Here is a 25,105-nt window from a genome sequence, read left to right as displayed (position 1 = left end):
AGTTTTTTTTACAGTGTAGTATGTATAGTGTACTAGTGCTTTTCGGACAATTTACATCATTTTATAACTAGAGGCTTTAAAGAGCCTGACCATTGCTGACCTTCATATTGACTTAATGCACATGTCATACAATATGCATTATAAAGATCTATTTACTTGTCACAAATTTTTAGAGTTTAATTTACTTGTAAAGAAGTTATAACGAGAGATCAGGTCATTGTGGAATAGATTGGGACTATTATTAAGGCCTGAGAATACCTTTAATTTGGAGTGAATTTCTTTTGAATGACTTTTTAAAAAAATCCTGTGTACGTTTTCTCAGTAAGAATTTTTACAGTGTAGTACATGTAGTGTACTGCTTTTTGGACAATTGACATCCAAATTTTAAAACTAGAGGCTCTAATCATTGCATGGGAGTATTATTCAGGCCTGAGAATATTTTTAATTTGGAGTGAAATCCTTTTGAATGACTATTTAAAAAATTCCTGTGTACTTTTTTCTCAATAAGATTATTAACAGTGTAGTATATGTAGTGAACTGCTTTTTGGACAATTTACATCAAAATTTAAAACTAGAGGCTCTAAAGAGCCTGACCATCCCCCAACTTCATATTGACTTATAATGCTCATGACATACAATATACATTATAAAGATTGTGTTTACTTATCACACATATCGAGAGTTTAATTTACTTGTAAAGAAGTTATAACGAGAGATCAGGTCATTGTGGAATAGATTGGGACTATTAATTAAGGCCTGAGAATACCTTTAATTTGGAATGAAATTCTTTTGAATGACTTTTAAAAAAAATCCTTTGTATGTTTTCTCAGTAAGAATTTTTACAGTGTAGTACATGTAGTGTACTGCTTTTTGGACAATTGACATCCAAATTTTAAAACTAGAGGCTCTAATCATTGCATGGGAGTATTATTCAGGCCTGAGAATATTTTTAATTTGGAGTGAAATCCTTTTGAATGACTATTTAAAAAATTCCTGTGTACTTTTTTCTCAATAAGATTATTAACAGTGTAGTATATGTAGTGAACTGCTTTTTGGACAATTTACATCAAAATTTAAAACTAGAGGCTCTAAAGAGCCTGACCATCCCCCAACTTCATATTGACTTATAATGCTCATGACATACAATATACATTATAAAGATTGTGTTTACTTATCACACATATCGAGAGTTTAATTTACTTGTAAAGAAGTTATAACGAGAGATCAGGTCATTGTGGAATAGATTGGGACTATTAATTAAGGCCTGAGAATACCTTTAATTTGGAATGAAATTCTTTTGAATGACTTTTAAAAAAAATCCTTTGTATGTTTTCTCAGTAAGAATTTTTACAGTGTAGTACATGTAGTGTACTGCTTTTTGGACAATTGACATCCAAATTTTAAAACTAGAGGCTCTAATCATTGCATGGGAGTATTATTCAGGCCTGAGAATATTTTTAATTTGGAGTGAAATCCTTTTGAATGACTATTTAAAAAATTCCTGTGTACTTTTTTCTCAATAAGATTATTAACAGTGTAGTATATGTAGTGAACTGCTTTTTGGACAATTTACATCAAAATTTAAAACTAGAGGCTCTAAAGAGCCTGACCATCCCCCAACTTCATATTGACTTATAATGCTCATGACATACAATATACATTATAAAGATTGTGTTTACTTATCACACATATCGAGAGTTTAATTTACTTGTAAAGAAGTTATAACGAGAGATCAGGTCATTGTGGAATAGATTGGGACTATTAATTAAGGCCTGAGAATACCTTTAATTTGGAATGAAATTCTTTTGAATGACTTTTAAAAAAAATCCTTTGTATGTTTTCTCAATAAGAATTTTTACAGTGTAGTACATGTAGTGTACTGCTTTTTGGACAATTGACATCCAAATTTTAAAACTAGAGGCTCTAATCATTGCATGGGAGTATTATTCAGGCCTGAGAATATTTTTAATTTGGAGTGAAATCCTTTTGAATGACTATTTAAAAAAATTCCTGTGTACTTTTTTCTCAATAAGATTATTAACAGTGTAGTATATGTAGTGAACTGCTTTTTGGACAATTTACATCAAAATTTAAAACTAGAGGCTCTAAAGAGCCAGACCATCCCCCAACTTCATATTGACTTATAATGCTCATGACATACAATATACATTATAAAGATTGTGTTTTATACTTATCTCACATATCGAGAGTTTAATTTACTTGTAAAGAAGTTATAATGAGAGATCAGGTCATTGTGGAATAGATTGGGACTATTAATTAAGGCCTGAGAATACCTTTAATTTGGAATGAAATTCTTTTGAATGACTTTTAAAAAAAATCCTTTGTATGTTTTCTCAATAAGAATTTTTACAGTGTAGTACATGTAGTGTACTGCTTTTTGGACAATTGACATCCAAATTTTAAAACTAGAGGCTCTAATCATTGCATGGGAGTATTATTCAGGCCTGAGAATATTTTTAATTTCGTGTGAAATTCTTTTGAATGACTATTTAAAAAATTCCTGTGTACTTTTTTCTCAATAAGATTATTAACAGTGTAATACATGTAGTGTACTGCTTTTTGGACAATTTACATCAAAATTTAAAACTAGAGGCTCTAAAGAGAGCCTGACCATCCCCCAACTTCATATTGACTTATAATGCTCATGACATACAATATACATTATAAAGATTGTGTTTACTTATCTCACATATCGAGAGTTTAATTTACTTGTAAAGAAGTTATAACGAGAGATCAGGTCATTGTGGAATAGATTGGGACTATTAATTAAGGCCTGAGAATACCTTTAATTTGGAATGAAATTCTTTTGAATGACTTTTAAAAAAAATCCTTTGTATGTTTTCTCAATAAGAATTTTTACAGTGTAGTACATGTAGTGTACTGCTTTTTGGACAATTGACATCCAAATTTTAAAACTAGAGGCTCTAATCATTGCATGGGAGTATTATTCAGGCCTGAGAATATTTTTAATTTCGTGTGAAATTCTTTTGAATGACTATTTAAAAAATTCCTGTGTACTTTTTTCTCAATAAGATTATTAACAGTGTAATACATGTAGTGTACTGCTTTTTGGACAATTTACATCAAAATTTAAAACTAGAGGCTCTAAAGAGAGCCTGACCATCCCCCAACTTCATATTGACTTATAATGCTCATGACATACAATATACATTATAAAGATTGTGTTTACTTATCTCACATATCGAGAGTTTAATTTACTTGTAAAGAAGTTATAACGAGAGATCAGGTCATTGTGGAATAGATTGGGATTATAATAAGGGCCTGAGAATACTTTCAATTTGGAGTGAAATTCTTTTGAATGACTTTATAAAAAATTCCACCTTCATTTTCTTGTAGTTTCAGAGGAGGAGATTTTTGTAAAACGACGACAGCTGAAAACGGACGCCAAGTGATGCGAAATACTAAGAGGGCCAAGTGAGCTAAAAATGGTAAAAATTATCATTAAGGCGAAGTGTACGTAATTGCACGCCTCTAGCGGAATACGGGATTAAAAACGTTCGTCGTTAGTTACGCAAGTTATCTCCCTTACTCCAAGAAAGGACACACGAAAGAGAAACTACTTTCTGCGGTCTATAATGAATCCAACAAGCACTCCTATGCTGTCTTAAACCTTATAGAAATTATCTAAATACTGAACTCCAATTAGAAATCACAGCATTCTGTACGTTGTTCTGTGTGCTGCATGGCTTAAAAACACTTGGTTTTTTTTTTTGTTTTAGACGCGTAGGAGAAGGCATTTCGTGTTTATGATATCAACAGAAAGAAAAAACGCCTCACAACAAAATTATAAACAAATAAACAAATGAACATGTAACAATTTTTCTTCTATTGATATCAAATTAATTAAAATGAAACCTGAATTGACCCAACAATATCGTTTTAAAAAGCCGTAGTCTTGAACGAAAAACACAGTACTCAACGTAAAGTTTTATAATAGGTAACAAATAATTAATGAAAGACGTGTGAATTTAATTGTCTAATTAAAAATACGTTGAAATGTTCGTATTTTGTGCAATTGAAAATTTAAGGACATGATTTATATTCATTCGGAAATCAGACGATACAAGAGAATAATTTGACCACTAGTAGTGCAACACTTACAGGTCGGAAGAACAAAGACGGAAAACATACAAAAAATAAACAAACTAGGCCCCAAAAATTATTCAGTAGGTTGAAAGTTGTCTCACTCTAACATTTATCTTAAAATAAGTAAAAAATATGTCATTCAACTCCCAGTTTTCAACTTTTTCTACATGTGCAGAAAATAAACACAGGTGTCTTCTATTCCGTCCGCAATTTATGGGAAAACTAAATCTAAATTTAGAACCATATTGAAATTGAAAGTGCACATGTAAGATAAAATATAACATGTCATTTCTTCTTTCACAAATTCCAATTTCGAAGAGAAATATAGCGAAATCTGTTTTCTTTTATTGTGCCTGTGTGTATCATTCAAAATTAGAGAATGTAATTTTGAAGTATCAAGTCTCAATTGAAGATTATGAATGAATAGAATATAGAATTACGGGGGGAGGGGGGGGGGGGGTAGGACCTTTATCGGAACTCCGGGATCGGGTGTTTTTAAGCTCGGGATTTCGGGATTGACCCTTTCGGGATCTGGGAATTCTATTTCCGAATTTCGGGTAGTCGGGATTTAATTATTTTTAAATTCAGGACCTCGGGATGTCGTGTTTTTAAGCCCGGGATTTCGGGATCTGGATCCCTCCATCCCTCCTCCCTCTATTATGGTTAAAGAAAAGAGGTCAGGGAAGGTTTGTGATACTTGTAACTGCAATTTAATATTAAGTGGAATGAGAGGTGAAATGTGTTCAGACTTTTACATTTGGATTTTTTTAAAATTTAACCCAAGTTTACTGCAAGGGGTGTTTAACGACCTCGATGATTATCCATGAGGTTCGCACTCGATCAGCTCTAGGTTTTCACCTAGTTCATGATCATACAAGAATTGAGAAGCCTGTGGTTTACTAGTCTCATAATATGAGACTTTGGAGTTCATATAATTTACATTCAACGGTTTTTTATCGAATATTTCAAGGATTTTGGCTATCAATGTTGACTCCCCCCCCCTTCCCCAAATTGATTGGATAAAATGAATGGATTACCGCCCCTATTTCAAACTAAAGTCCAATGAACTGACTGGTATTCGAATTTGTTAAAAGAAAAAATTGGTATTTCTATTGATTCAATGCCGTAATGCCGAAAAACAACCATTTGTTTCCGCGAATTCCGAACAGCTAGAAATATATTCCCGAGTTTCAATTTGAGTAACTCGAATAATTCAAGCCCTTTCCATGTTCGATTTTCTCCCACACGAGAAATGTAGCATTCGTACATTAGCTGAATAATACGACTGAATTATTAGGGTTACAATTTGTGTAAATCCCGAATGCACATAAAAGTAAAGGTCTAGCCCGACTTTCGGGAAAGGACTGTTGTAGATTTCAGATTGATTTCTAGAAATAAAAATCATACAAAAATGTTTCACGCAAATATTCGTCTTCAAACGTGTAAAAGTTATACAACGGTTACTAGCCAGTCTGGATTGTGATAAAAAGAAGCGCATGCAATGCATAAAATATATAATGTCGTGGCTCAGGGATGTGTTGAATTATAGAGATGCTTATGCGGCACAAAGATAAGATTAATTTACCCAAATGTACTAAGAATTACCACACAACTTAAATTTACTTAAATATTGATTTGTTATCCTGTGCCAGACAGATGGCTGATATTCTGAGAAGAGACCTTGATGAAATGAGTTTTATGGGAACAAAGATTTTGAAAAATTTTACTAGTGAAAAATTAAAGAAAACTGAAAATTTTCATTTAAAACTCATTTCCATTGGAGAGGTGTGTTCTCAACTAAAACATCTTAATATTAATAAATCCGCAGGTTTAGATGGAAAAGGTCCCAAATTTTTAAAGTTAAGTGCAGAAATAATATCCCCATCATTAACTTTTTTAATAAACAAAAGTATAACTTCAAATCGTTTTCCGCAAAAATTAAAACTTGCAAGAGTATTACTGCTATACATAAAGGAGGACCAAGAGATATTCCCTCAAATTATCGTCCAATTTCTATTTTGAATACCATATCTAAAATTTTCGAAAGACATGTATGTACACAGTTATATGAATTCCTTAACAATAAAAAATTGTTACATATCGCCCAGTCAGGTTTCAGACAAGGTCATTCCTGCCAAACAGCGCTAACTAAACTAATTGACGAATGATTAAAATATTTAGATAATGGAGAAATAGTTGGTACAGTGTTTTTAGATTTCAGTAAGGCTTTTGACCTTATTAACCATGCCATACTTCTAGAAAAGTTAAAATTTTATCATATCGGAAAACATATAATAGATTGGATAAAATCATATTTGTCTGACAGACAACAAGAAGTCCAATACGCTAACATTAAATCTGATAAATCGTTTGTAAAGTATGGAGTGCCTCAAGGTTCTATTTTAGGTCCGCTGTTATTTTTAATATATATAAATGATTTACCACTTCATGTTAAACAATCCAATATGGATTTATATGCTGATGATTCAACATTGCATTTTCATGATAAAAAACATTGAAAAAATAAACAGCATATTGCAAAATGATTTAAATGCTATACAATCTTGGTGTAACAATAACAGTATGAAAATCAATGCACAAAAAACTAAGTGTATGAAATGGGTTCAAAACAAAAACTTAAACAACTATCAGAATTATGTATTACCGTCAACGAAACATGTATTGAGAATGTCCATTCTTTCAAATTACTTGGAATAGACATTGATGAAAATTTAAGCTGGGAAGATCATGTTGATCGTATATGTAAAATTATCTCATCTAAAGTATCACTTTTATATAAAATTAAAGTATATTTGCCAATACACACAAGGCAACTATTTTATAATGCATATATTCTACCATATATAGACTATTGTAGTTCAGTTTGGGGAAATTTATTACAAAAAGATTCAGATAGAATCATAAAACTTCAAAAAAGAGTAGCAAGAATTATACTGGAATGCGATATTTCTATTCCATCTAATTTCATGTTTTCTTCTTTAAAATGGCTATCTTTTACCAAAAGAATAAAATACCAACAATCAATTCTAATGTATAAAATTGTAAATGGGCTAACACCTGATTACTTAGCAATACTAAATATTGATGATGTGCAACGCCACAACTTACGATCTGTCTCTAATAATGATCTTTTTGTTCCAAGACCAAATACAAATTTTTATAAAAAATCTTTTCATTATTCTGCAACCAAAGTATGGAATAATTTACCACTCGAAATAAAGAAATGTCCTAATGTGGAATTATTCAAGAAACATAGTTATAATCATTTTCTTGAAAATTATATGCAAGTCAACTAATTTGTTTTCCTCTAACAAAACTATATCAAATATTGTCATTTATTACCCTTTGTATATTTCAATGATTGAATTGTGTATATACTAGTAATATATATTGTAAATTAATGTATGAATGTATGAATGTTAACTGTATGCCGATGCATGTATTTTGTTTGAGGGCCTCAATGAAAATTAGACTATTTCTAATTGAGTTACCCTCTTTAAATAAAGAATTTATTATTATTATTATTATTATTATTATTATTATTAAAACACGCCGCAGTGTTTAGATTTTAACAAAAATAAGGCACCAAGGTCGAAAATAGTTCTAGTTCATAATAAAGAAAATGTCAACCGTTTTCTAGCTTGGCGATCTCCGCACGCACCCGAATATAAAAGACAAATACAATACAATAGTACACAAAACGTAACATAAAGAACTAAAGACCGAGCAACACGAACTCCAACAAAACGGTATATATTTCATACAAGTATAGAACTATATGAAGCGTCGTAACTATTACAGCGACGTCAATAACGTTGTTGTTTTTTGTTTTTTTACACTCAAGATTCAACTTTAACAGGGTATAGCTTGAAAAGTAGCACGGTTGCTAAGGACTTTCTTTGCACCAATCGATTCCTCAGACATTTTAGAATCGTCTCATAAATTAAAAAAAAAATCGATTGTCTAATATAATAGAAAATCTTGGAAATGTAACAATTCCTGCCGAATTTCACGATTTTCCCTATATATCCTTGGTAATTTTGGTGTATGATGCTGTTAACTTCAACAGCTCGTATCTCAAAAACGAAAACGGTTACCCCCTTTTTTTATTTTATTTTCCGATTTATTTTTCCAAGCAGAATCTACATGTAAAATTTTTAAAAAATCCATTGTGTAGTTTAATTACGTACACTTCGCCTTAAAGGGCAATTAAACTCAAATATTCAAGTCAACTTAAGGGTGCTATGAACAGTTTGTATAAAAAAACTAGCAGTAATATTCCCCGACTAAAAATAGACATGGAGGGAAGTCCCTTTTATCAACATAATTAGTGAAAAAGTATCATGTTACAGTGACTTGACTGTAAGTGTTGCTATCCATCAATTGCAATTCATTCAAAATTTTAACCAAATTGCAATTTGTTTTATTAAACCAAATTGTTCAACTGGTCAGAAATTTGAACCAACTGCTGTGGAAAACCACAGTCAAGTCGTGAAAGTGCAAGGTGATAAAATAAAACATACTTACAATCCTATAAGACTTTAACTCCACTTTAATGATGGTATTACTAAATCAGTCTATCAATCTGTATAGTTATATTATAGCCATTACCATACTAAAAGTGAACTGTTTTATTTTTAATTGCTATAAAAATGTCCAAACTAAGCTTTTATATAGTTTTTCTTTCGAAAAGTATTCTATATTCATAAGAATCACACATTATGTGAATAAAAACATTTCATATTCAGTAAAATATTTGTGAAATTGCAATATGTTTGTAGGAAGGGGAGATAATCTTTTTTGGTTTCAAAAAGTCTTTATTCAAAAGAATAGTATTTTAGGTTATCTCCCCAAGGAAACTTATCAATAGCATATTGTTATTTCGCACGTTTTTTACTGAATATATGATGTATTATTTTAAATGATATATGATTCTTATAAATATAAAATCCTTTTGGAAAGAAAAACTATATAAAAGCTTAGTTTGGACATTTTTATAGCAATTCAAAATAAAACATTTTACCTTTAGTATGGTAATGGCTATAATATAACTATACAGATTGATAGACAAATTTAGTAATAACATCATTAAAGTGGAGTTAAAGTCTTATAGGATTGTAAGTATATTTTATTTTATCACCTTGCACTTTCACATTTTGACTGAACAATTTGTTCAATATTCTGACCAGTTGAACAATTTGATTTTATAAAACAAATTGCAATTTGGTCAAAATTTTGAATGAGTTGTAATTGGTGGATAGCAACACTAACAGTCAAGTCACTGTAATTGTTTGTATTAATATAATCGGTTGTAAAAATATGTTAATTTTAACTTCAATTAAAACAAGTTGAATGATTAAAATAATTTAGAAAATTATATTAAATATATATGTTTTGAGGGGAGACAACACTGTAAACATCCTGGTTTTTTTTGGCAGTGAAAATTGAAAACTTATTTGCAGCCAAATTATAGCTCTTTTCAGAGCAGGCAAACATACCCTGAAGCATGCATTTTTTGAAAGACCATATAGGTAAAAATTAATGAAATTCATTGTTTTGATTATGAAAAATGTGCATGTATCATCATGTCTTAGTGGGTGTGCACATGACCTGATTTCAGGTTTTTTAAGCTAATAGATTGATTAGGCAATGTTTTTCCCATTTTCTCTGAAATTTATTTTTTTATACTATTAAATGTACACTTTATTTTTATTTCATTATAAACTAGAGAACATTCTGATTCCAGTGATATCTAGTTTTATACAAGTATCTTTATTAATCAGTCCACCACTAAGGGTCACTTATGCATGGTTCCTCAAAATATATGAGGTCATAGAAAAAAACTGTTGATTGCACCCTAAGATTTCAACCACAAAGTTCCATCATCTTGCGTTGCTTTCATACAGCAAAGGTAATAGGTAATTGAAAACATATGTGACAGAATCAAATATTTTGTCTTTGACAGCCATTGTCATACAAGATTAGATTAGCATTTGTATGAATTAGTCAACTACTTACATCTCAGTTACTTGTCAGTGCACTGTGTGTCAGTGGCAGAACCAGAAGTTTTCATAAGGAGGGCACCGCTGACTGACCTACAGGGGGAGCAGCTCCAGTCCTGCTTCAGTGATTCCCTATATAATCAACCAAATTTTTACCCCAAAAAGGGGGGGCACTGCATCTGCCTATGCTTCTAGAAGAAACATAAATTTATTAAAGGCTACAAATTGTAATTTAGTAAAAATCTTTCACTTACATTCAACCATACATGTACATGCTGGACTTGAAGAACCTGGGTTGATGATTGAGTCTGGTTTCCTGCAGCATTTCCCATAGTAGTGGGAAGAGTCAAAAATTTAATACTGGACATAAGCTCCCATTATTGATGACTCAGAGACAATCAATTCTAAATTAACACTTGTAGTAATTAACTTTTATCTTATCAGCAAAATAAAAGTATGCATTTTCATTCATGAAAAGTTTTCACTCCCGGAATATAATCATTGAGTTGATGCTCTTGAATATTCCATATTTTTAACATACTGAGGACCACATCGCAAAGTCTTTTGTCAAATAGTTTTTTTTTCACTATATTATGTCTGAAAAGTATTTTCCAATAGATATCCAAGTTAATTTAATTCACAATAGCATGAACAACAAAGTACATCTTCATATAAAACAGTGTCATATGTCTTATCCAAAATGGATGCATGTCAGCACATTTTAATTCCCTCATCCAAATGTTTAATTACATGAATGTGTTTTCATATTTAAATTATTATCATCAAATTGTCGCAAAACATTTGGGATCAAAATCTGTGCCACGCTTCTTAGCATTTTGTCAAAGTTTCTGTCTGCAATTCAACTGTGGTCCAAATTTACAGAGTTCAACCGAGAAAGGATGAGCGTGTTGGCTGCAATTGATTGCACTCATTTTTGTTTCTCTGATAATTTTAGTTGTTTATAAAAGCAAACTGTAAAATTAAAATCTATATGTGACAGTCACGTCATGCTGTGAATTCTTGTCGATTCTAGACTAGTTTCCTTATTTAACAGGTTAAACAATTCAAAGTTTCTTGAGTACAAATATATTCAAATTTTATGGAATCTTCTATATCTTTTATTTATTATAAAATTGATTATAACAGACAAGTTTAAACAATTCCTACATTTAAATAAGTGTCAACAAAAGTTTCAAGTTCTTAATAAATAATGAATACAATTTAACGAAAATTTGACAACACTGCATGTTCGTCTTAAGATGCTTGTTTCTCAGATTTCACAGCTCAAGTTCATAATTTAGATTGCAAGCCTTTTATTTATACAAGTCAAAAGTTCAACAAAAGTCAAACAATAAAATTAATATTTTTTCTCTCCGAAACTCCTAGTAAAGAAATTAATAATCTATGGCTTCAGATTGTTTGAAAAGGTTACCGCTATTTTAACAACACTATAAGATTATCACCTAATCGCAATTTGCATGTCTGGTTCTTTTTGTTCTTTCTTGAACATTTATATAATCAGAGACAGCTGTTCCATGAATTCCATAGATATAATTAAGAAGATGTGGTATGAGTGCCAATGAGACATCTCTCCATCCAAGTCACAATTTGTAAAAGTAAATCATTATAGGTCAAAGTATGGTCTAATAGACATAGCCTTGCATGGCTCACATCGAACAGCAATATTTAGAATAATAAGACTTTATAAGATGTAACAAGACAAAAAAGCTCTGCTACCAAACACGCAATAGAGTAATAGGTACCAGTAGTGAAAATCTCTTTTTAAGGTGCCGTTATTGGTCGTGTATTATCCTCATTTGTGAATAGTCTGCACCCTTTCCAACCCTAAATATCACAAAAAATGTCTAGCTTGCTTGTAAAGTCTGCAACAACTAATCTGACAAGTTTTTAGTCCTTAAATCTTTCTGACCATTTGACCATTCAAATCTTAGTTTGGTCAAAACTTGCCTGCTTAAAAAAATCAGACAGACCAGTGCTTTTCTTAGAGACTTTCTGTTTGACTGATTATAACTGCACAAACTTAATCTTATTCCAATTCAATGGATGAGTTACTCTCTAAGCTCCTTGCTTGAAAAAAGTCAGACGCACCCTGCTTTTCTTAGAGGCTTTCTGTTTGACTCAAAATCTATGAATTCCAATTGTTTGCTAAAAACGTCTTAAAGTTCTCTGCTTGTAAAATCCATTAACTGGTAAATACCTATAGCCCTATTGTCTTTTAGTGCTTAAAATAGTGGCATGCAGTTATCTAAGAGTCCGAATATATATGCAAGACAAAATGATACATTTGTACTCTGTACACTTCATTGATAGCAATCAATCAAAATCAAGATTGACCTTTCCGTATTTGAAAGTCAAATCCACGCACTTTTAAAATTAATGGTTATTGTTTACAATTCAAATGACAATTGTCAAATTGTTATTAATTTCTCAATAAATAATCAACCTACAGATATTCAGCTTACATATATCAAACCATAAAATAGCCTGAATTTCTTTCCATTAATTAGATTCACTGAAGTGACCGAGTCCCTCTACATGTCAGTTTGGAGGTTATATAGTAAACAGTATTTCTTCAAACAGATGAAGGCTCTTCCTGTCCCGATTTTTTGCAAAACAAAAAATAAACTTTAACTTCAAAGCAGTAATATTCAAAGGGATGTAAATATCCAGCATCTGAGTCAAAAGAATGAATACAATTAAATCATTTTATTCCTCAATTCAGCACCAATTCTTTTTAACTCCAATACTAGCACATTTTAAGGTGAACAGTCCTCGTTTTTACAGTATCGTGGCAATAGATTTAAGAGAGTTTTTTTCAATATTTGCCTCTCCAATAAACAATTCTTCTCAATCACTTGAACTTTTCAAGCTATAAGGAGGTCTTATACATGTTATCATATGTATATCTCAATAAATCCTCACTAGAACCGAAGCTACCAAACTCTATAGTAGCAATGTGTGATTTAATATAAAACTATCCAAACACCATATTTCTTATTTAGCACGCTAAAAAATCATTGAATTCGTTAAATAACAGTCAAATTTTCATGGTGCTAATTTACCTCTACTCTCTAACGGTATTTAATTTTGTTAAGTTTTCATCCATTTGAAATATTTATTGTTTATTTCCAAAAGAAATGTCAACATTAAGTTCCCCGTTGTTTTTTTCTTAAGTCATTTAAATACATTCAATAATAATGTATTATGACCAACTGATTTTAGTTTCACTGAATAAACACAATAATTTATCGCAAATTTAAAATTAATATTTGTATTGTTAATAAAGTCATAATTCCCAATAATAAATTTCACATCATGATTTCTCGAACAATGTATTCTCTCAAGTGAAAATTAATATCTTGTGTACAAAATCCAAATAGGAATAAACATATTATGAAAATTAATAAACAAATTTCACTGCATTTGTCCAAAAATTCCCTATGGCTATAGTCTTTAATATTTTGTTTAGTAAGAAACAAAACACAATTGGAGACGATCGTATTACAGCAAAATCAATTAGCGGAATATTTATAGACAGTCAAAGTGTTGAATATCTAAAGTCTTTTGACAAGTGTCCCATTTTTCATACTTTTTATTCCTTAACTCAAATTCTGTTTTTAGATTCTAAATTATCATATATCTAAAAAAAAAAAAAAAGTTATTAAATTAGATTGAAATGAAATTCAATATTTAACATATTTATATTTGCATGAGTAAATTTAAAGTGAAAAGACCTTTCTTTTTAAAAAGTAATTGTTAACTATTCTGTACATGGAAAGTGCCTTTGATTCCAATTGATTTAGATTGCCAGTTTTCCTGCCAAGGGTTGTGGTTCACAGGAATAGAAGACTAGCAATGCAATTTACTCACAGTATATGAGTAGCCAAAACTTAAAGAATGTGTTTCAAAAGAGGGACGAAAGATACCAGAGGGATAGTCAAACTCATAGATAGAACATAAACTGACAACGCCATGGCTAAAAATAAAAAGACAGACAAATATTAGTACAGAAGACACAACATAGAAAACTAAAGACTATAAGCAACACGAACCCTACAAAAAAACAGGGGTGATTTCTGCTGCTCACAAGGGTAAGCAGATGCTGCTCCACATGTGGCACCAGTCGTTTTATTAACCTTAAATATTACTTACATATTATACAGTCATCAAATTATGTATGTTATATTGAATGGGGATTACAAATTATTTGCTTGCTGATCAACAGCATCTCGTATTCCAGGTTAGACAATAACCCATTACTCCGACTGCATACCTGCCAACTTTTCAAAATGCCCATGGGGTTTTACGTACAAAATGGCTGCCACAGTCCCATAAAACCTCCAAGGGGGCCTTCAAATATATTTTAATGTTGTTTTTTGGCTTCTTCATACTTTTACAAGCCTTTAGCCATTGTAAAATTAATTGTTTTGTATAAAATTGTGGACAAAATTGCTGTTTCAAAATTTCCATTTGGGAGCCTCCATGGGGAAATCCCCCGCAAATAGTGACAGTTGGCAGGTATGATTACATGCCCTGAGAAATCTGTGAAATCTAATAGTTTACTATCTAATTTATCATTACTCGTAATTAAGTATTCTAAAACATCACTAATTGAAAACTGTGAAACACAATAGTAATTATTACTAAAACCAATATGTTTCAAAAGAGAGACAACTTTTGCAAATATAAAAACAAATGAGCAACCTAAAATGCTATTAAATAACCCTAAAAAGCAGCTTAAAAATAAACCATGATATCTTCATTACAATTTTTTGAAATTTACATTTGTTTGAGAAATCTTAGCCACAAGCTGCACCACAAATCATGAAAATTTCTATCCACAACTAAATAAATAATAATACTTTCTGTTTCATTTCTCTTTTGGTTATTTGATTTATTGGCCCATGGGTTACTGCAATTGACTGATTGTTGTTTGGTAATAACATACAGTGGCAAATATTTCATGCATGTTCAGAATGAAGGGTTATACTGTGACTCATTTAAGTATTTCTGATCTTTTTTTTTAATTCATATTTCAAAACTTATATATACATGTATACATGAACATGAACACTTTTGTACATATAAAATTGAGAATGGAAATGGGGAATGTGCCAAAGAGACAACAACCCGACCATAGAGCAGACAACAGCAGAAGGTCACCAACAGGTCTTCAATGCAACGAGAAATTCTCGCACCCGGAGGCGTCCTTCAGCTGGCACCATAACAAATATATACTAGTTCAGTGATAATGAACGCCATACTTAACTCCAAATTGTACACAAGAAACTAAAAGTTAAAATAATACAAGACTAACAAAGGCCAGAGGCTCCTGAGTTAGGACAGGCGCAAAAATGCGGCGGGGTTAAACATGTTTGTGAGATCTTAACCCTCTCCCTATACCTCTAGCCAATGCAGAAAAGATGAAAAGTTAAGTCAACCTAAATTAGAAATATAATAAACAGTTGCGCTATGAGCGCATGATACACCCTTTGTTTTGTGAGTGAAGTTTTTCAAATAATCATAAATAGTTTCTGAGATACAGTGCAACATGTGAAAAAAACTTTTAAAAAAAACTCTAAAATAAAATTTTGAATCATCACCAAAAAGTAAACAGATCTTTAGATTAATGATTTATATAAATAAGAAGTGTGTAAAGTTTTAAGCAATAATCATGAACGGTTTTTAAGATGCGATGCAACATGTGAAAACCCCCCTTTTTTTAACAAAAAACTCAATAACTCTAAATAAATTTTTTAAATCATCATCAAAATTATACAGATCTTTAGATTAATATAACTAAGAAATGTGTATAGTTTTAAGCAATAATCATAAATCGTTTTTGATATACTGCATGACATGTGAAACACCCCCCTTTTTTTTTTAATAAAAAACTCAAAAACAAAAATTTGAATCATTACCAAAAAGTAAGCAGATCTTTGGATTAATATAACTAAAAAGTTTGTAAAGTTTTAAGCAATAATCATAAATCATTTGTGAGATACAGCGCAACATGTGAAAAAACACACCCCAATAGCTAGCTGTTTTAGTTATTAAGTATTTAAGTTTAAGTCCCATAACTCAAAAAGTTTAAATACTATTTTCACTAAAAAAATATAGATATCGTTTGACCATCATATGAAACAACTATTTTAAATTTCATGAAATTTGGATAGGCGATTCTCACGTTACGGTGCAACATGTGGACCGTGCTGAGGGGCGTATAAAAATAAAGAGATGTGGTAGGATTGTCAGTGAGACAACTTATAATACACCAAAGTTCAAAATGTGTGGAGATTACAAAGCAATTATAGGTAACAGTACAATCTTCAACAATGAGAAAACTCATCCTTAAAAACAGCTATAAAAGTTGCATCATCATGAAAAATATGAAAAAATTTAGAAGAGAAAGCTAAAAGTTCATATCATCCTAACTAAGTTTGTTGTTTGATTAGATGTTATCGTTAATCCAATATGTACACTCTTTGTATAAAAATAGTCCCCTTGACATAAGTATGTATTCATAACAAAGTGACTTATTGACTTAGCCATCAACATGATGTAAGCTTTAAATGCAGTTAAAAGTGTAATAAGTACCTTTGCTGTACAGATATGACTCATATAAGTACTACTAATAAAATTGAGAATGTGTCAGTTAGAGACATTAACCTGACCAAAGAGCAGTATATATACATAGTATATAAGTAACCTTATATTACTAAGAACAAAAAACTAACTGTTAACACATGGACATATATGCCTGTTTAACTTTAGCAACAAACTTTTTGTAGACATTTTGACACCGATAACAACCTGTGTACAAGGGTCAAGAATTCATTGGTGTATTCTTTAATTTTTGATGCCATTTTCTTTCTCTTAGCCTTCTTTATTTTTTGCTCATCATTCTTATATAGTCAGCTTACAATAAAAGGCCATGAAATGAAATGACAAATGTAAAACAAATCAACACACAAAATCAAGTCTTTAAAACAGAAAGACTAAGAACCAAATGTAACATCAGATCCTCATGTAAGCAAAGCATGGAGGACACCAGATCTGTATTTCATTAAGACTAGTTTGGGAGTTTATTCAATTGGTAAATCATCAAAAGACCAGTGAGGTACATTCCAACACTAAGTCAACTCTTCTATCACATATAAGTTATCAATTAAGATAGAATAAGTGTTTGAATGGTAGATAAACTCGATAGTTAAATAAATATATCTCCAGGGACATCCACTCATAACAAAATTATGAATATTAGTACCTTCTGACCTTTTATATTTAACTTCCTAAATCATAAAACTTGTTTGACCCTCTATTGTGTGAACAAGCATCAAGTCACTATAGCTTTTTGGACCATATGTTGCTATGTTTATTTTGTAAATGATTTTTTTTTTGTAGATGGAGACTGGGGACATGATGATAATTTCTGTTAACCCTTTCTATGTATTGATGGAAATGAGAACAGATCATAAAAAAATATTCTTAATTTATTTGGGACTTATCAGGGATAAAAACTTAAAAATTTTAGTTATATTTTCTTTTATAAAACTAATTTAAGAGATTTAAAGCTGAAAGGATTTTTTTAATATAATTGGATAAAAATCGTAAAGCATTTTTTCACATCAAAACTTTCTTAGTGGCTTCACCAAATATCATTTAATGCTTCACTTTACTTTTTAGAAAGGACCTGTTATAAGTCAAAATTTAATGCTTGTCTTTTAATAAAATTAGGGTAACAGTTTAGTTTACCAAAAAGCAATTTAAAAGACAAATCAAGAGTACCAATGAAAACTGAGGGAAGCAAACGTAATGAAGGAGCAAGACTGGGTGTAATGACAACATAAGCTAGATATATCATTAAATGCTTCTCTTTCTTTTTAGAAAGACCAAATAACAAGAGGCTGTCACAACGACAGCAAACCGGATTTATTAACATTTTTTTGTGTCCTGGCAATATCACAAGAACCATTACTGATGAATGTGAAAGTGAAAATCGTCAATATCAAATTTGACCTCCATTTTGTCATCAGTATCAACATATTAAAATTTGAAAAGCTTAGATTGAATGGTTCATGAGTAATTATGCAACAACGTGAATGGAAACGCCATTTTACGATCTTTCAAGAACCATAACTCCTGAACGGTAAAAGTCAAAATCGTCATTATTGAACTTGACCTCTATTTTGTCATCAGTAACAACATATAAAAATTTCAAAAGCTTTGGTTGAATGGTTCATGAGAAAATGCACGGACACGACAGGAAACACCATTTTTCAATCTTTCAAGAACCATAACTCCTAAACGGTAAAAATCAAAATCGCCATTATTGAACTTGACCTTCATTTAGTTGTCAGTAACAACATATTAAAATTTTAAAAGCTTTGGTTGAACGGTTCCTGAGTTAATGCACGGACACGACTGGAAACTCCATTTTTCAATCTATCAAGAACCATAACTCCTGAACAGTAAAAGTCAAACTCGCCATTATTGAACATGACCTTCATTTAGTTGTCAGTAACAACATATTAAAATTTTAAAAGCTTTGGTTGAACGGTTCATGAGTTAATGCACGGACACGACTGGAAACTCCATTTTTCAATCTTTCAAGAACCATAACTCCTGAACGGTAAAAGTCAAAATCGCCATTATTGAACTTGACCTTCATTTAGTTGTCAGTAACAACATATTAAAATTTTAAAAGCTTCGGTTGAACGGTTCATGAGTTAATGCACGGACAACATTTGATCACCGCCCGCCCGCCCGACCGACCGACCGCCCGCCCGACCGCCCGCCCGCCGTACATCCCCAAATCAATAACCGACATTTTTGTCACAAAAATCCGGTTAAAAAGTACCAATATTTCATTCAATGCCTTCCTTACATTTAAGTATGGATCAGATATGTCATTCAATGCTTTCCTTACTTTTCAGTATGGATCAAATATGTCAGTCAATGTTTTCCTTACTTTTCAGTATGGATCAGATATGTCATTCAATGCTTTCCTTACTTTTCAGTATGAATCAGATATGTTATTCCATGCTTTCCTTACTTCTCAGTATGGGTCAGATATGTCATTCAATGCTTTCCTACTTTTCATTATGGGTCAGATGTGTCATTCAATGCTTTCCTTACTTTTCAGTTTGAATCAGATATATATGTCATTCAATGCTTTCCTTACTTTTAGTATGGATCAGATATGTCATTCCATGCTTTCCTTACTTTTCAGTATGGATCAAGTATGTCATTCTATTCTTTCCTTACTTTTAAGAATGACTCAGATATTTCATGCAATGTTTTCTTACTGTTCATTATGGATCAGATATGTTTTTCAATGCTTTCCTTACTTTTAAGTATGGATCAGATATGTCATTCAATGCTTTCCTTACTTTTAAGTATGGATCAGATATGTCATGCAATGCTTTTCTTACTGTTAATTCATTATGGATCAGATATGTCATTCCATGCTTTCCTTACTTTTCAGTTTGAATCAGATATATATGTCATTCAATGCTTTCCTTACTTTTAGTATGGATCAGATATGTCATTCCATGCTTTCCTTACTTTTCAGTATGGATCAAGTATGTCATTCTATTCTTTCCTTACTTTTAAGAATGACTCAGATATTTCATGCAATGTTTTCTTACTGTTCATTATGGATCAGATATGTTTTTCAATGCTTTCCTTACTTTTAAGTATGGATCAGATATGTCATTCAATGCTTTCCTTACTTTTAAGTATGGATCAGATATGTCATGTTTCTTACTGTTCATTATGGATCAGATATGTTTTTCAATGCTTTCCTTACTTTTAAGTATGGATCAGATATGTCATTCAATGCTTTCCTTACTTTTAAGTATGGATCAGATATGTCATGCAATGCTTTTCTTACTGTTAATTCATTATGGATCAGATATGTCATTCCATGCTTTCCTTACTTTTCAGTTTGAATCAGATATATATGTCATTCAATGCTTTCCTTACTTTTAGTATGGATCAGATATGTCATTCCATGCTTTCCTTACTTTTCAGTATGGATCAAGTATGTCATTCTATTCTTTCCTTACTTTTAAGAATGACTCAGATATTTCATGCAATGTTTTCTTACTGTTCATTATGGATCAGATATGTTTTTCAATGCTTTCCTTACTTTTAAGTATGGATCAGATATGTCATTCAATGCTTTCCTTACTTTTAAGTATGGATCAGATATGTCATGCAATGCTTTTCTTACTGTTAATTCATTATGGATCAGATATGTCATTCCATGCTTTCCTTACTTTTCAGTATGGATCAAGTATGTCATTCTATTCTTTCCTTACTTTTAAGAATGACTCAGATATTTCATGCAATGTTTTCTTACTGTTCATTATGGATCAGATATGTTTTTCAATGCTTTCCTTACTTTTAAGTATGGATCAGATATGTCATTCAATGCTTTCCTTACTTTTAAGTATGGATCAGATATGTCATGCAATGCTTTTCTTACTGTTAATTCATTATGGATCAGATATGTCATTCCATGCTTTCCTTACTTTTCAGTATGGATCAGATATGTCATTCTATTCTTTCCTTACTTTTAAACATGACTCAGATATTTCATGCAATGCTTTTCTTACTGTTCATTATGGATCAGATATGTTTTTCAATGCTTTCCTTACTTTTAAGTATGGATCAGATATGTCATTCAATGCTTTCCTTACTTTTAAGTATGGATCAGATATTTCATGCAATGCTTTTCTTACTGTTCATTATGGATCAGATATGTCTCTCAATGCTTTCCTTACTTTTAAGTATGGATCAGATATGTCATTCAATGCTTTCCTTACTTTTAAGTATGGATCAGATATGTCATTCAATGCTTTCCTTACTTTTCAGTTTGGATCAGATATGTCATTCAATGCTTTCCTTTCTATTAACCCTTTCAACGCTGTACGCAGCATATGCCGCGATGACATATGCCATCCGCCACTGCTATTTGCGGCATGTGCCGCGATGAAAAGGATTTTTCATCAGGACTCTTAAACCATTCGGTTTTCATTTGGGTCCTCTCTAATTTTTCCTTGTATGAATCGAGGATATACAAGGTCTCATTTGCGTTTGAAATCCCGGCAATTTTCATTTTAAAATCATGCAGTAGAAGGAAAATAAAAAACATTATTTTGACAAATGCAAATGGGGGAAATCGGAAACGAAGCTGTAAATATGGGAATATTTCAGGATTTCTACGGCGAAACTGACAACGAGGATTAGTTAAAAGGTTTCTTGTTATCTCAATGTGATTATTACATTTAATTTTGTGTGGGAAATATGTTTTTATCGATCATTACGAGACGTAGAAAAAAGGGGGAAAACTGAGGTTGACTGAAAATTTTGAGGACGGAGCCACTGATTTGTGCCACGATTACATAATACGCTGTGTATGGTGCAATACGCTACGGAATCGAGCTATTGGTGTCTTCTTTACTATATGGCAGATAAAACAATAAAATAGATAAAAATTAAAAGTAGTTTTTATTTCAAAATTCAACACAAATGTAATAAATTACACCTTTTACCTGTTAATTACCTGAAAATGCAGGTAACCTGATAAAAAATTTACTGAAATAGCTGCTTAACATTACAGTTCATACTCTCCTGAGCATTTGTCATGCAATAACTTTCTCTGTATCTCTTATAATAAAAAAGATACAGCAGTCTGAAAAGGAATATACTGTTCTAATGAATGAACACAAAAAAAATGCAGCAGCAGCAGCCATTTTTCGAATTTTTTTGTGTAGCGTTGAAAGGGTTAAGTATGGATCAGATATGTCAGAAAATGCTTTCCTTACTTTTCAGTATGGATCAGATATGTCAGAAAATGCTTTTCTTACTTTTCAGTATGGATCAGTTATGTCATTCAATGCTTTCCTTACTTTTCAGTATGGATCAGATATGTCATGCAATGCTTTCCTTACTTTTCAGTATGAATCAGATATGTCATTCAATGCTTTCCTTACTTTTAGTATGGATTAGATGTGTCATTCAATGCTTTCCTTACTTTTCAGTATGAATCAGATATGTCATTCAATGCTTTCCTTACTTTTCAGTATGGATCAGATATGTCATGCAATGCTTTCCTTACTTTTCAGTATGAATCAGATATGTCATTCAATGCTTTCCTTACTTTTAGTATGGATTAGATATGTCAGAAAATGCTTTCCTTACTTTTCAGTTTGAATCAGATATGTCATTCAATGCTTTCCTTACTTTTAGTATGGATTAGATATGTCATTCAATGTTTTCCTTACTCTTTGTATGGATCAGATATGTCATTCTATTCTTTCCTTACTTTTAAGCATGAATCAGATATTTCATGCCATGCTTTTCTTACTGTTCATTATGGATCAGATATGTCTTTCAATGCTTTCCTTACTTTTAAGTATGGATCAGATATGTCATTCAATGCTTTCCTTACTTTTCAATATGGATCAGATATGTCATGCAATGCTTTCCTTACTTTTCATTATGGATCAGATATGTCATTAAGTGCCTACCATACTTTTCCCACACCCATTTTCTATTATTTATAAATACCAATTACAAAATAAAGTCAGACAGTATTTTTTATACAGAATCCAGCTCTCCTATATAATTCATTCCAGGAAGGTTCCAAAAATTGATTTTCATTGATAAAGGTAGAAAATTACAGGAAAACAAGTATTAACCAAGTTCTGAAAAAACATTAACCAAGTTATCAGGTTTTGTTGGAAAAATTCAATAGTTAAATCGATTAAAACATCCGACCAATTTTCCAAGTACAAACAAATTTCTCAAAATACAAAATTCTTGAATATATTTTGTTTTCTATCTTTTCAATGTCAATGTTTCACCTAAATTTATTGAGTATAGTTTTGTTCAACTTCCTACAACTATATAAATATAAACATGCATACACCTAAAATCTCTATTCATTTAGAACCGCATCATTTTTTTTTGTTACTTTATTTTTCATTATTTTGGCATCCAATTTATTATCACGCTATTCTTATTTGTTTGGTCCATTTAATTCTTTTATTCTTTTTAACCCATCCACAGATTTGTACATATATTTGGACTAAAATATGCAATTCTAAACTTAAATGCAGGCTTCAAAAAATTTTTAAAATAAAAACAAGATTAATAAAGTCTTGAAACAGAATAATTACGATAACTAAACTGAAATGAAACATCTCCCCCTTTTTTTTATTATTTTTAAACAACTGACATTAACTTTACCTGTGACTCTTCATTCATTACAAACTGGTATCCCATACTGAATTCTAGACATCACAAAATAAAGGTGTATTATAGTCCAGTAACTTGCTGTTCCTAAATTTCCCTTTTTTCCTCTTTTTTCATTAACAATATAATTCTTAACACAAACGACAAAGTTATCAATTACTCCGTTACTGTACTTTTTCCAGCTGTTTTTTTTTGTAACTTTGAGTCTTAAGCATTACATTTCTGTCACAAAACATCAAACATACTAAAATTCCAAAACTAAAGTTAACCATTCCAAATCAACACTTTCGAAAAGCTGCTTCACTGCAGGTTCTTTAAAATATACAGCTAATTAATACTTCATGGAAGATCACATATATCATAAAATCTCTGTTACTGCTTAGAATCAACACTTTACAACCCAGATGTTGTTGTCCTAAACATCAAGCTCTAAACTCAGACACTAATGTATTGACCTGTAGAGTTCAATAATCGGAAAATACATTAAAAGCAAGGCCATCTACACTCAGACAGACAATATTTGACCACAATTTTTATTCACAAGTGCTACAATAAATAGCTAAATCCATATAGCAAACAATATTAAATAAACTTTTTCCATTAAAGTTTTCTGAAACGCTGATTCAATGTGATTTTTAATTCTAAAGTTATCGATTTTAAAAACATTAATCTGAAAGATTGTTCTAAATGGTATTTTTAACCAATAAACTTTCTAAAGACAAAGATCACAGATTATAAACACATACATCTAATCAGTAATCTTTCAAGAGGGGATCACTGTCAAAAACACAATTTTTTTCTTCTCCCATTTTTAAATCAATTGATTCCTGTAAATATCCAATATTATCTTTCATGTAATTTCATAAATGTCACATAAAATATAAGTCATGACTTTCTTTCAAAATTCAGTAAAAATCAAATTGATTGATTGTTGGATGCTTAATGTCCAGTGGCAAGCATTTCATGCATTTTCTAGACGATCTCTTAATCAGATTAAACTTTCAGTTGGTTCAGGTTTTTTGTAGTGTATTTTCTGAATATTGTCTGAATGTGTCTGAAATTAAGAGTCCACTGAGTCCAAATCTTTGAAAATGTTCAACCAAGTTTCCTTAGTACAAAATGACTATATTACAAAAATGTATCATTAACCTTCCAATAAATTTTCTCATGCAAATCCTACAGAAAAAAAACCCACTCCTTTATTTATTGCTTTCCCATATATTTTATGGTAACTTGACTATTGTCGTACTACTTTGAGCATAGAACAACCACTTTGCAAAAATCGTCATCAACAATACCTAATTAATTTTTAATATAGTATTATGGCATAGAATTGCTGACAATGCTAGTTACCATATGGTTCCATTAATGGTCATTTATTAATAATTAAGACTTTAATAATTATTTAACCACTTTTATGATCATAGTTCTTAAATTCAATTATGGAAGACATTATAATTGAAAACAAAGGACCTGGTATGTAAATTCGCCTATTCAAAATCTAAAGGCATATATATGGGTAAATAATGCTCTGTATTGCTTTAATGTCCACGACTTTATGCAATAAAGCATTTTAGTGTACTCTTTGAAATGTTTTTCAAAGAGTATGAAACAGCAAACTTAAGTGTCATGAATTAAACATTTTTTAGCTCTTGAAAAAATAAAAA

The 25,105-nt window shown here is 31.0% G+C and overlaps 1 protein-coding gene across 18 annotated transcripts in view; it reads right to left on the bottom strand.

Moving 5' to 3' along the window:
* Positions 1-25,105, bottom strand: part of LOC139498970 (dual specificity tyrosine-phosphorylation-regulated kinase 4-like) — a 106,068-nt gene that overhangs the window by 45,263 nt on the left and 35,700 nt on the right. For 5 of the 18 annotated variants that reach the window (XM_071287576.1, XM_071287586.1, XM_071287584.1 and 2 more), the window contains exon 1: positions 10,406-11,816. The exons of the other annotated variants lie outside the window; for them this stretch is intronic. In XM_071287576.1, the coding sequence (XP_071143677.1) occupies positions 10,406-10,519 (114 nt within the window). In that variant the 5' untranslated portion in view covers positions 10,520-11,816. Of the gene's footprint in view, positions 1-10,405; positions 11,817-25,105 lie in introns of those variants that run through there. 18 annotated transcript variants of the gene reach the window in all.

Source organism: Mytilus edulis, chromosome 12 (assembly GCF_963676685.1).
Source record: "Mytilus edulis chromosome 12, xbMytEdul2.2, whole genome shotgun sequence".
Taxonomy (NCBI): Eukaryota; Metazoa; Mollusca; class Bivalvia; order Mytilida; family Mytilidae; genus Mytilus; species Mytilus edulis.
Note: the sequence above shows the minus strand (reverse complement) of the source record. Positions and strands in the feature narration are given on the sequence as shown.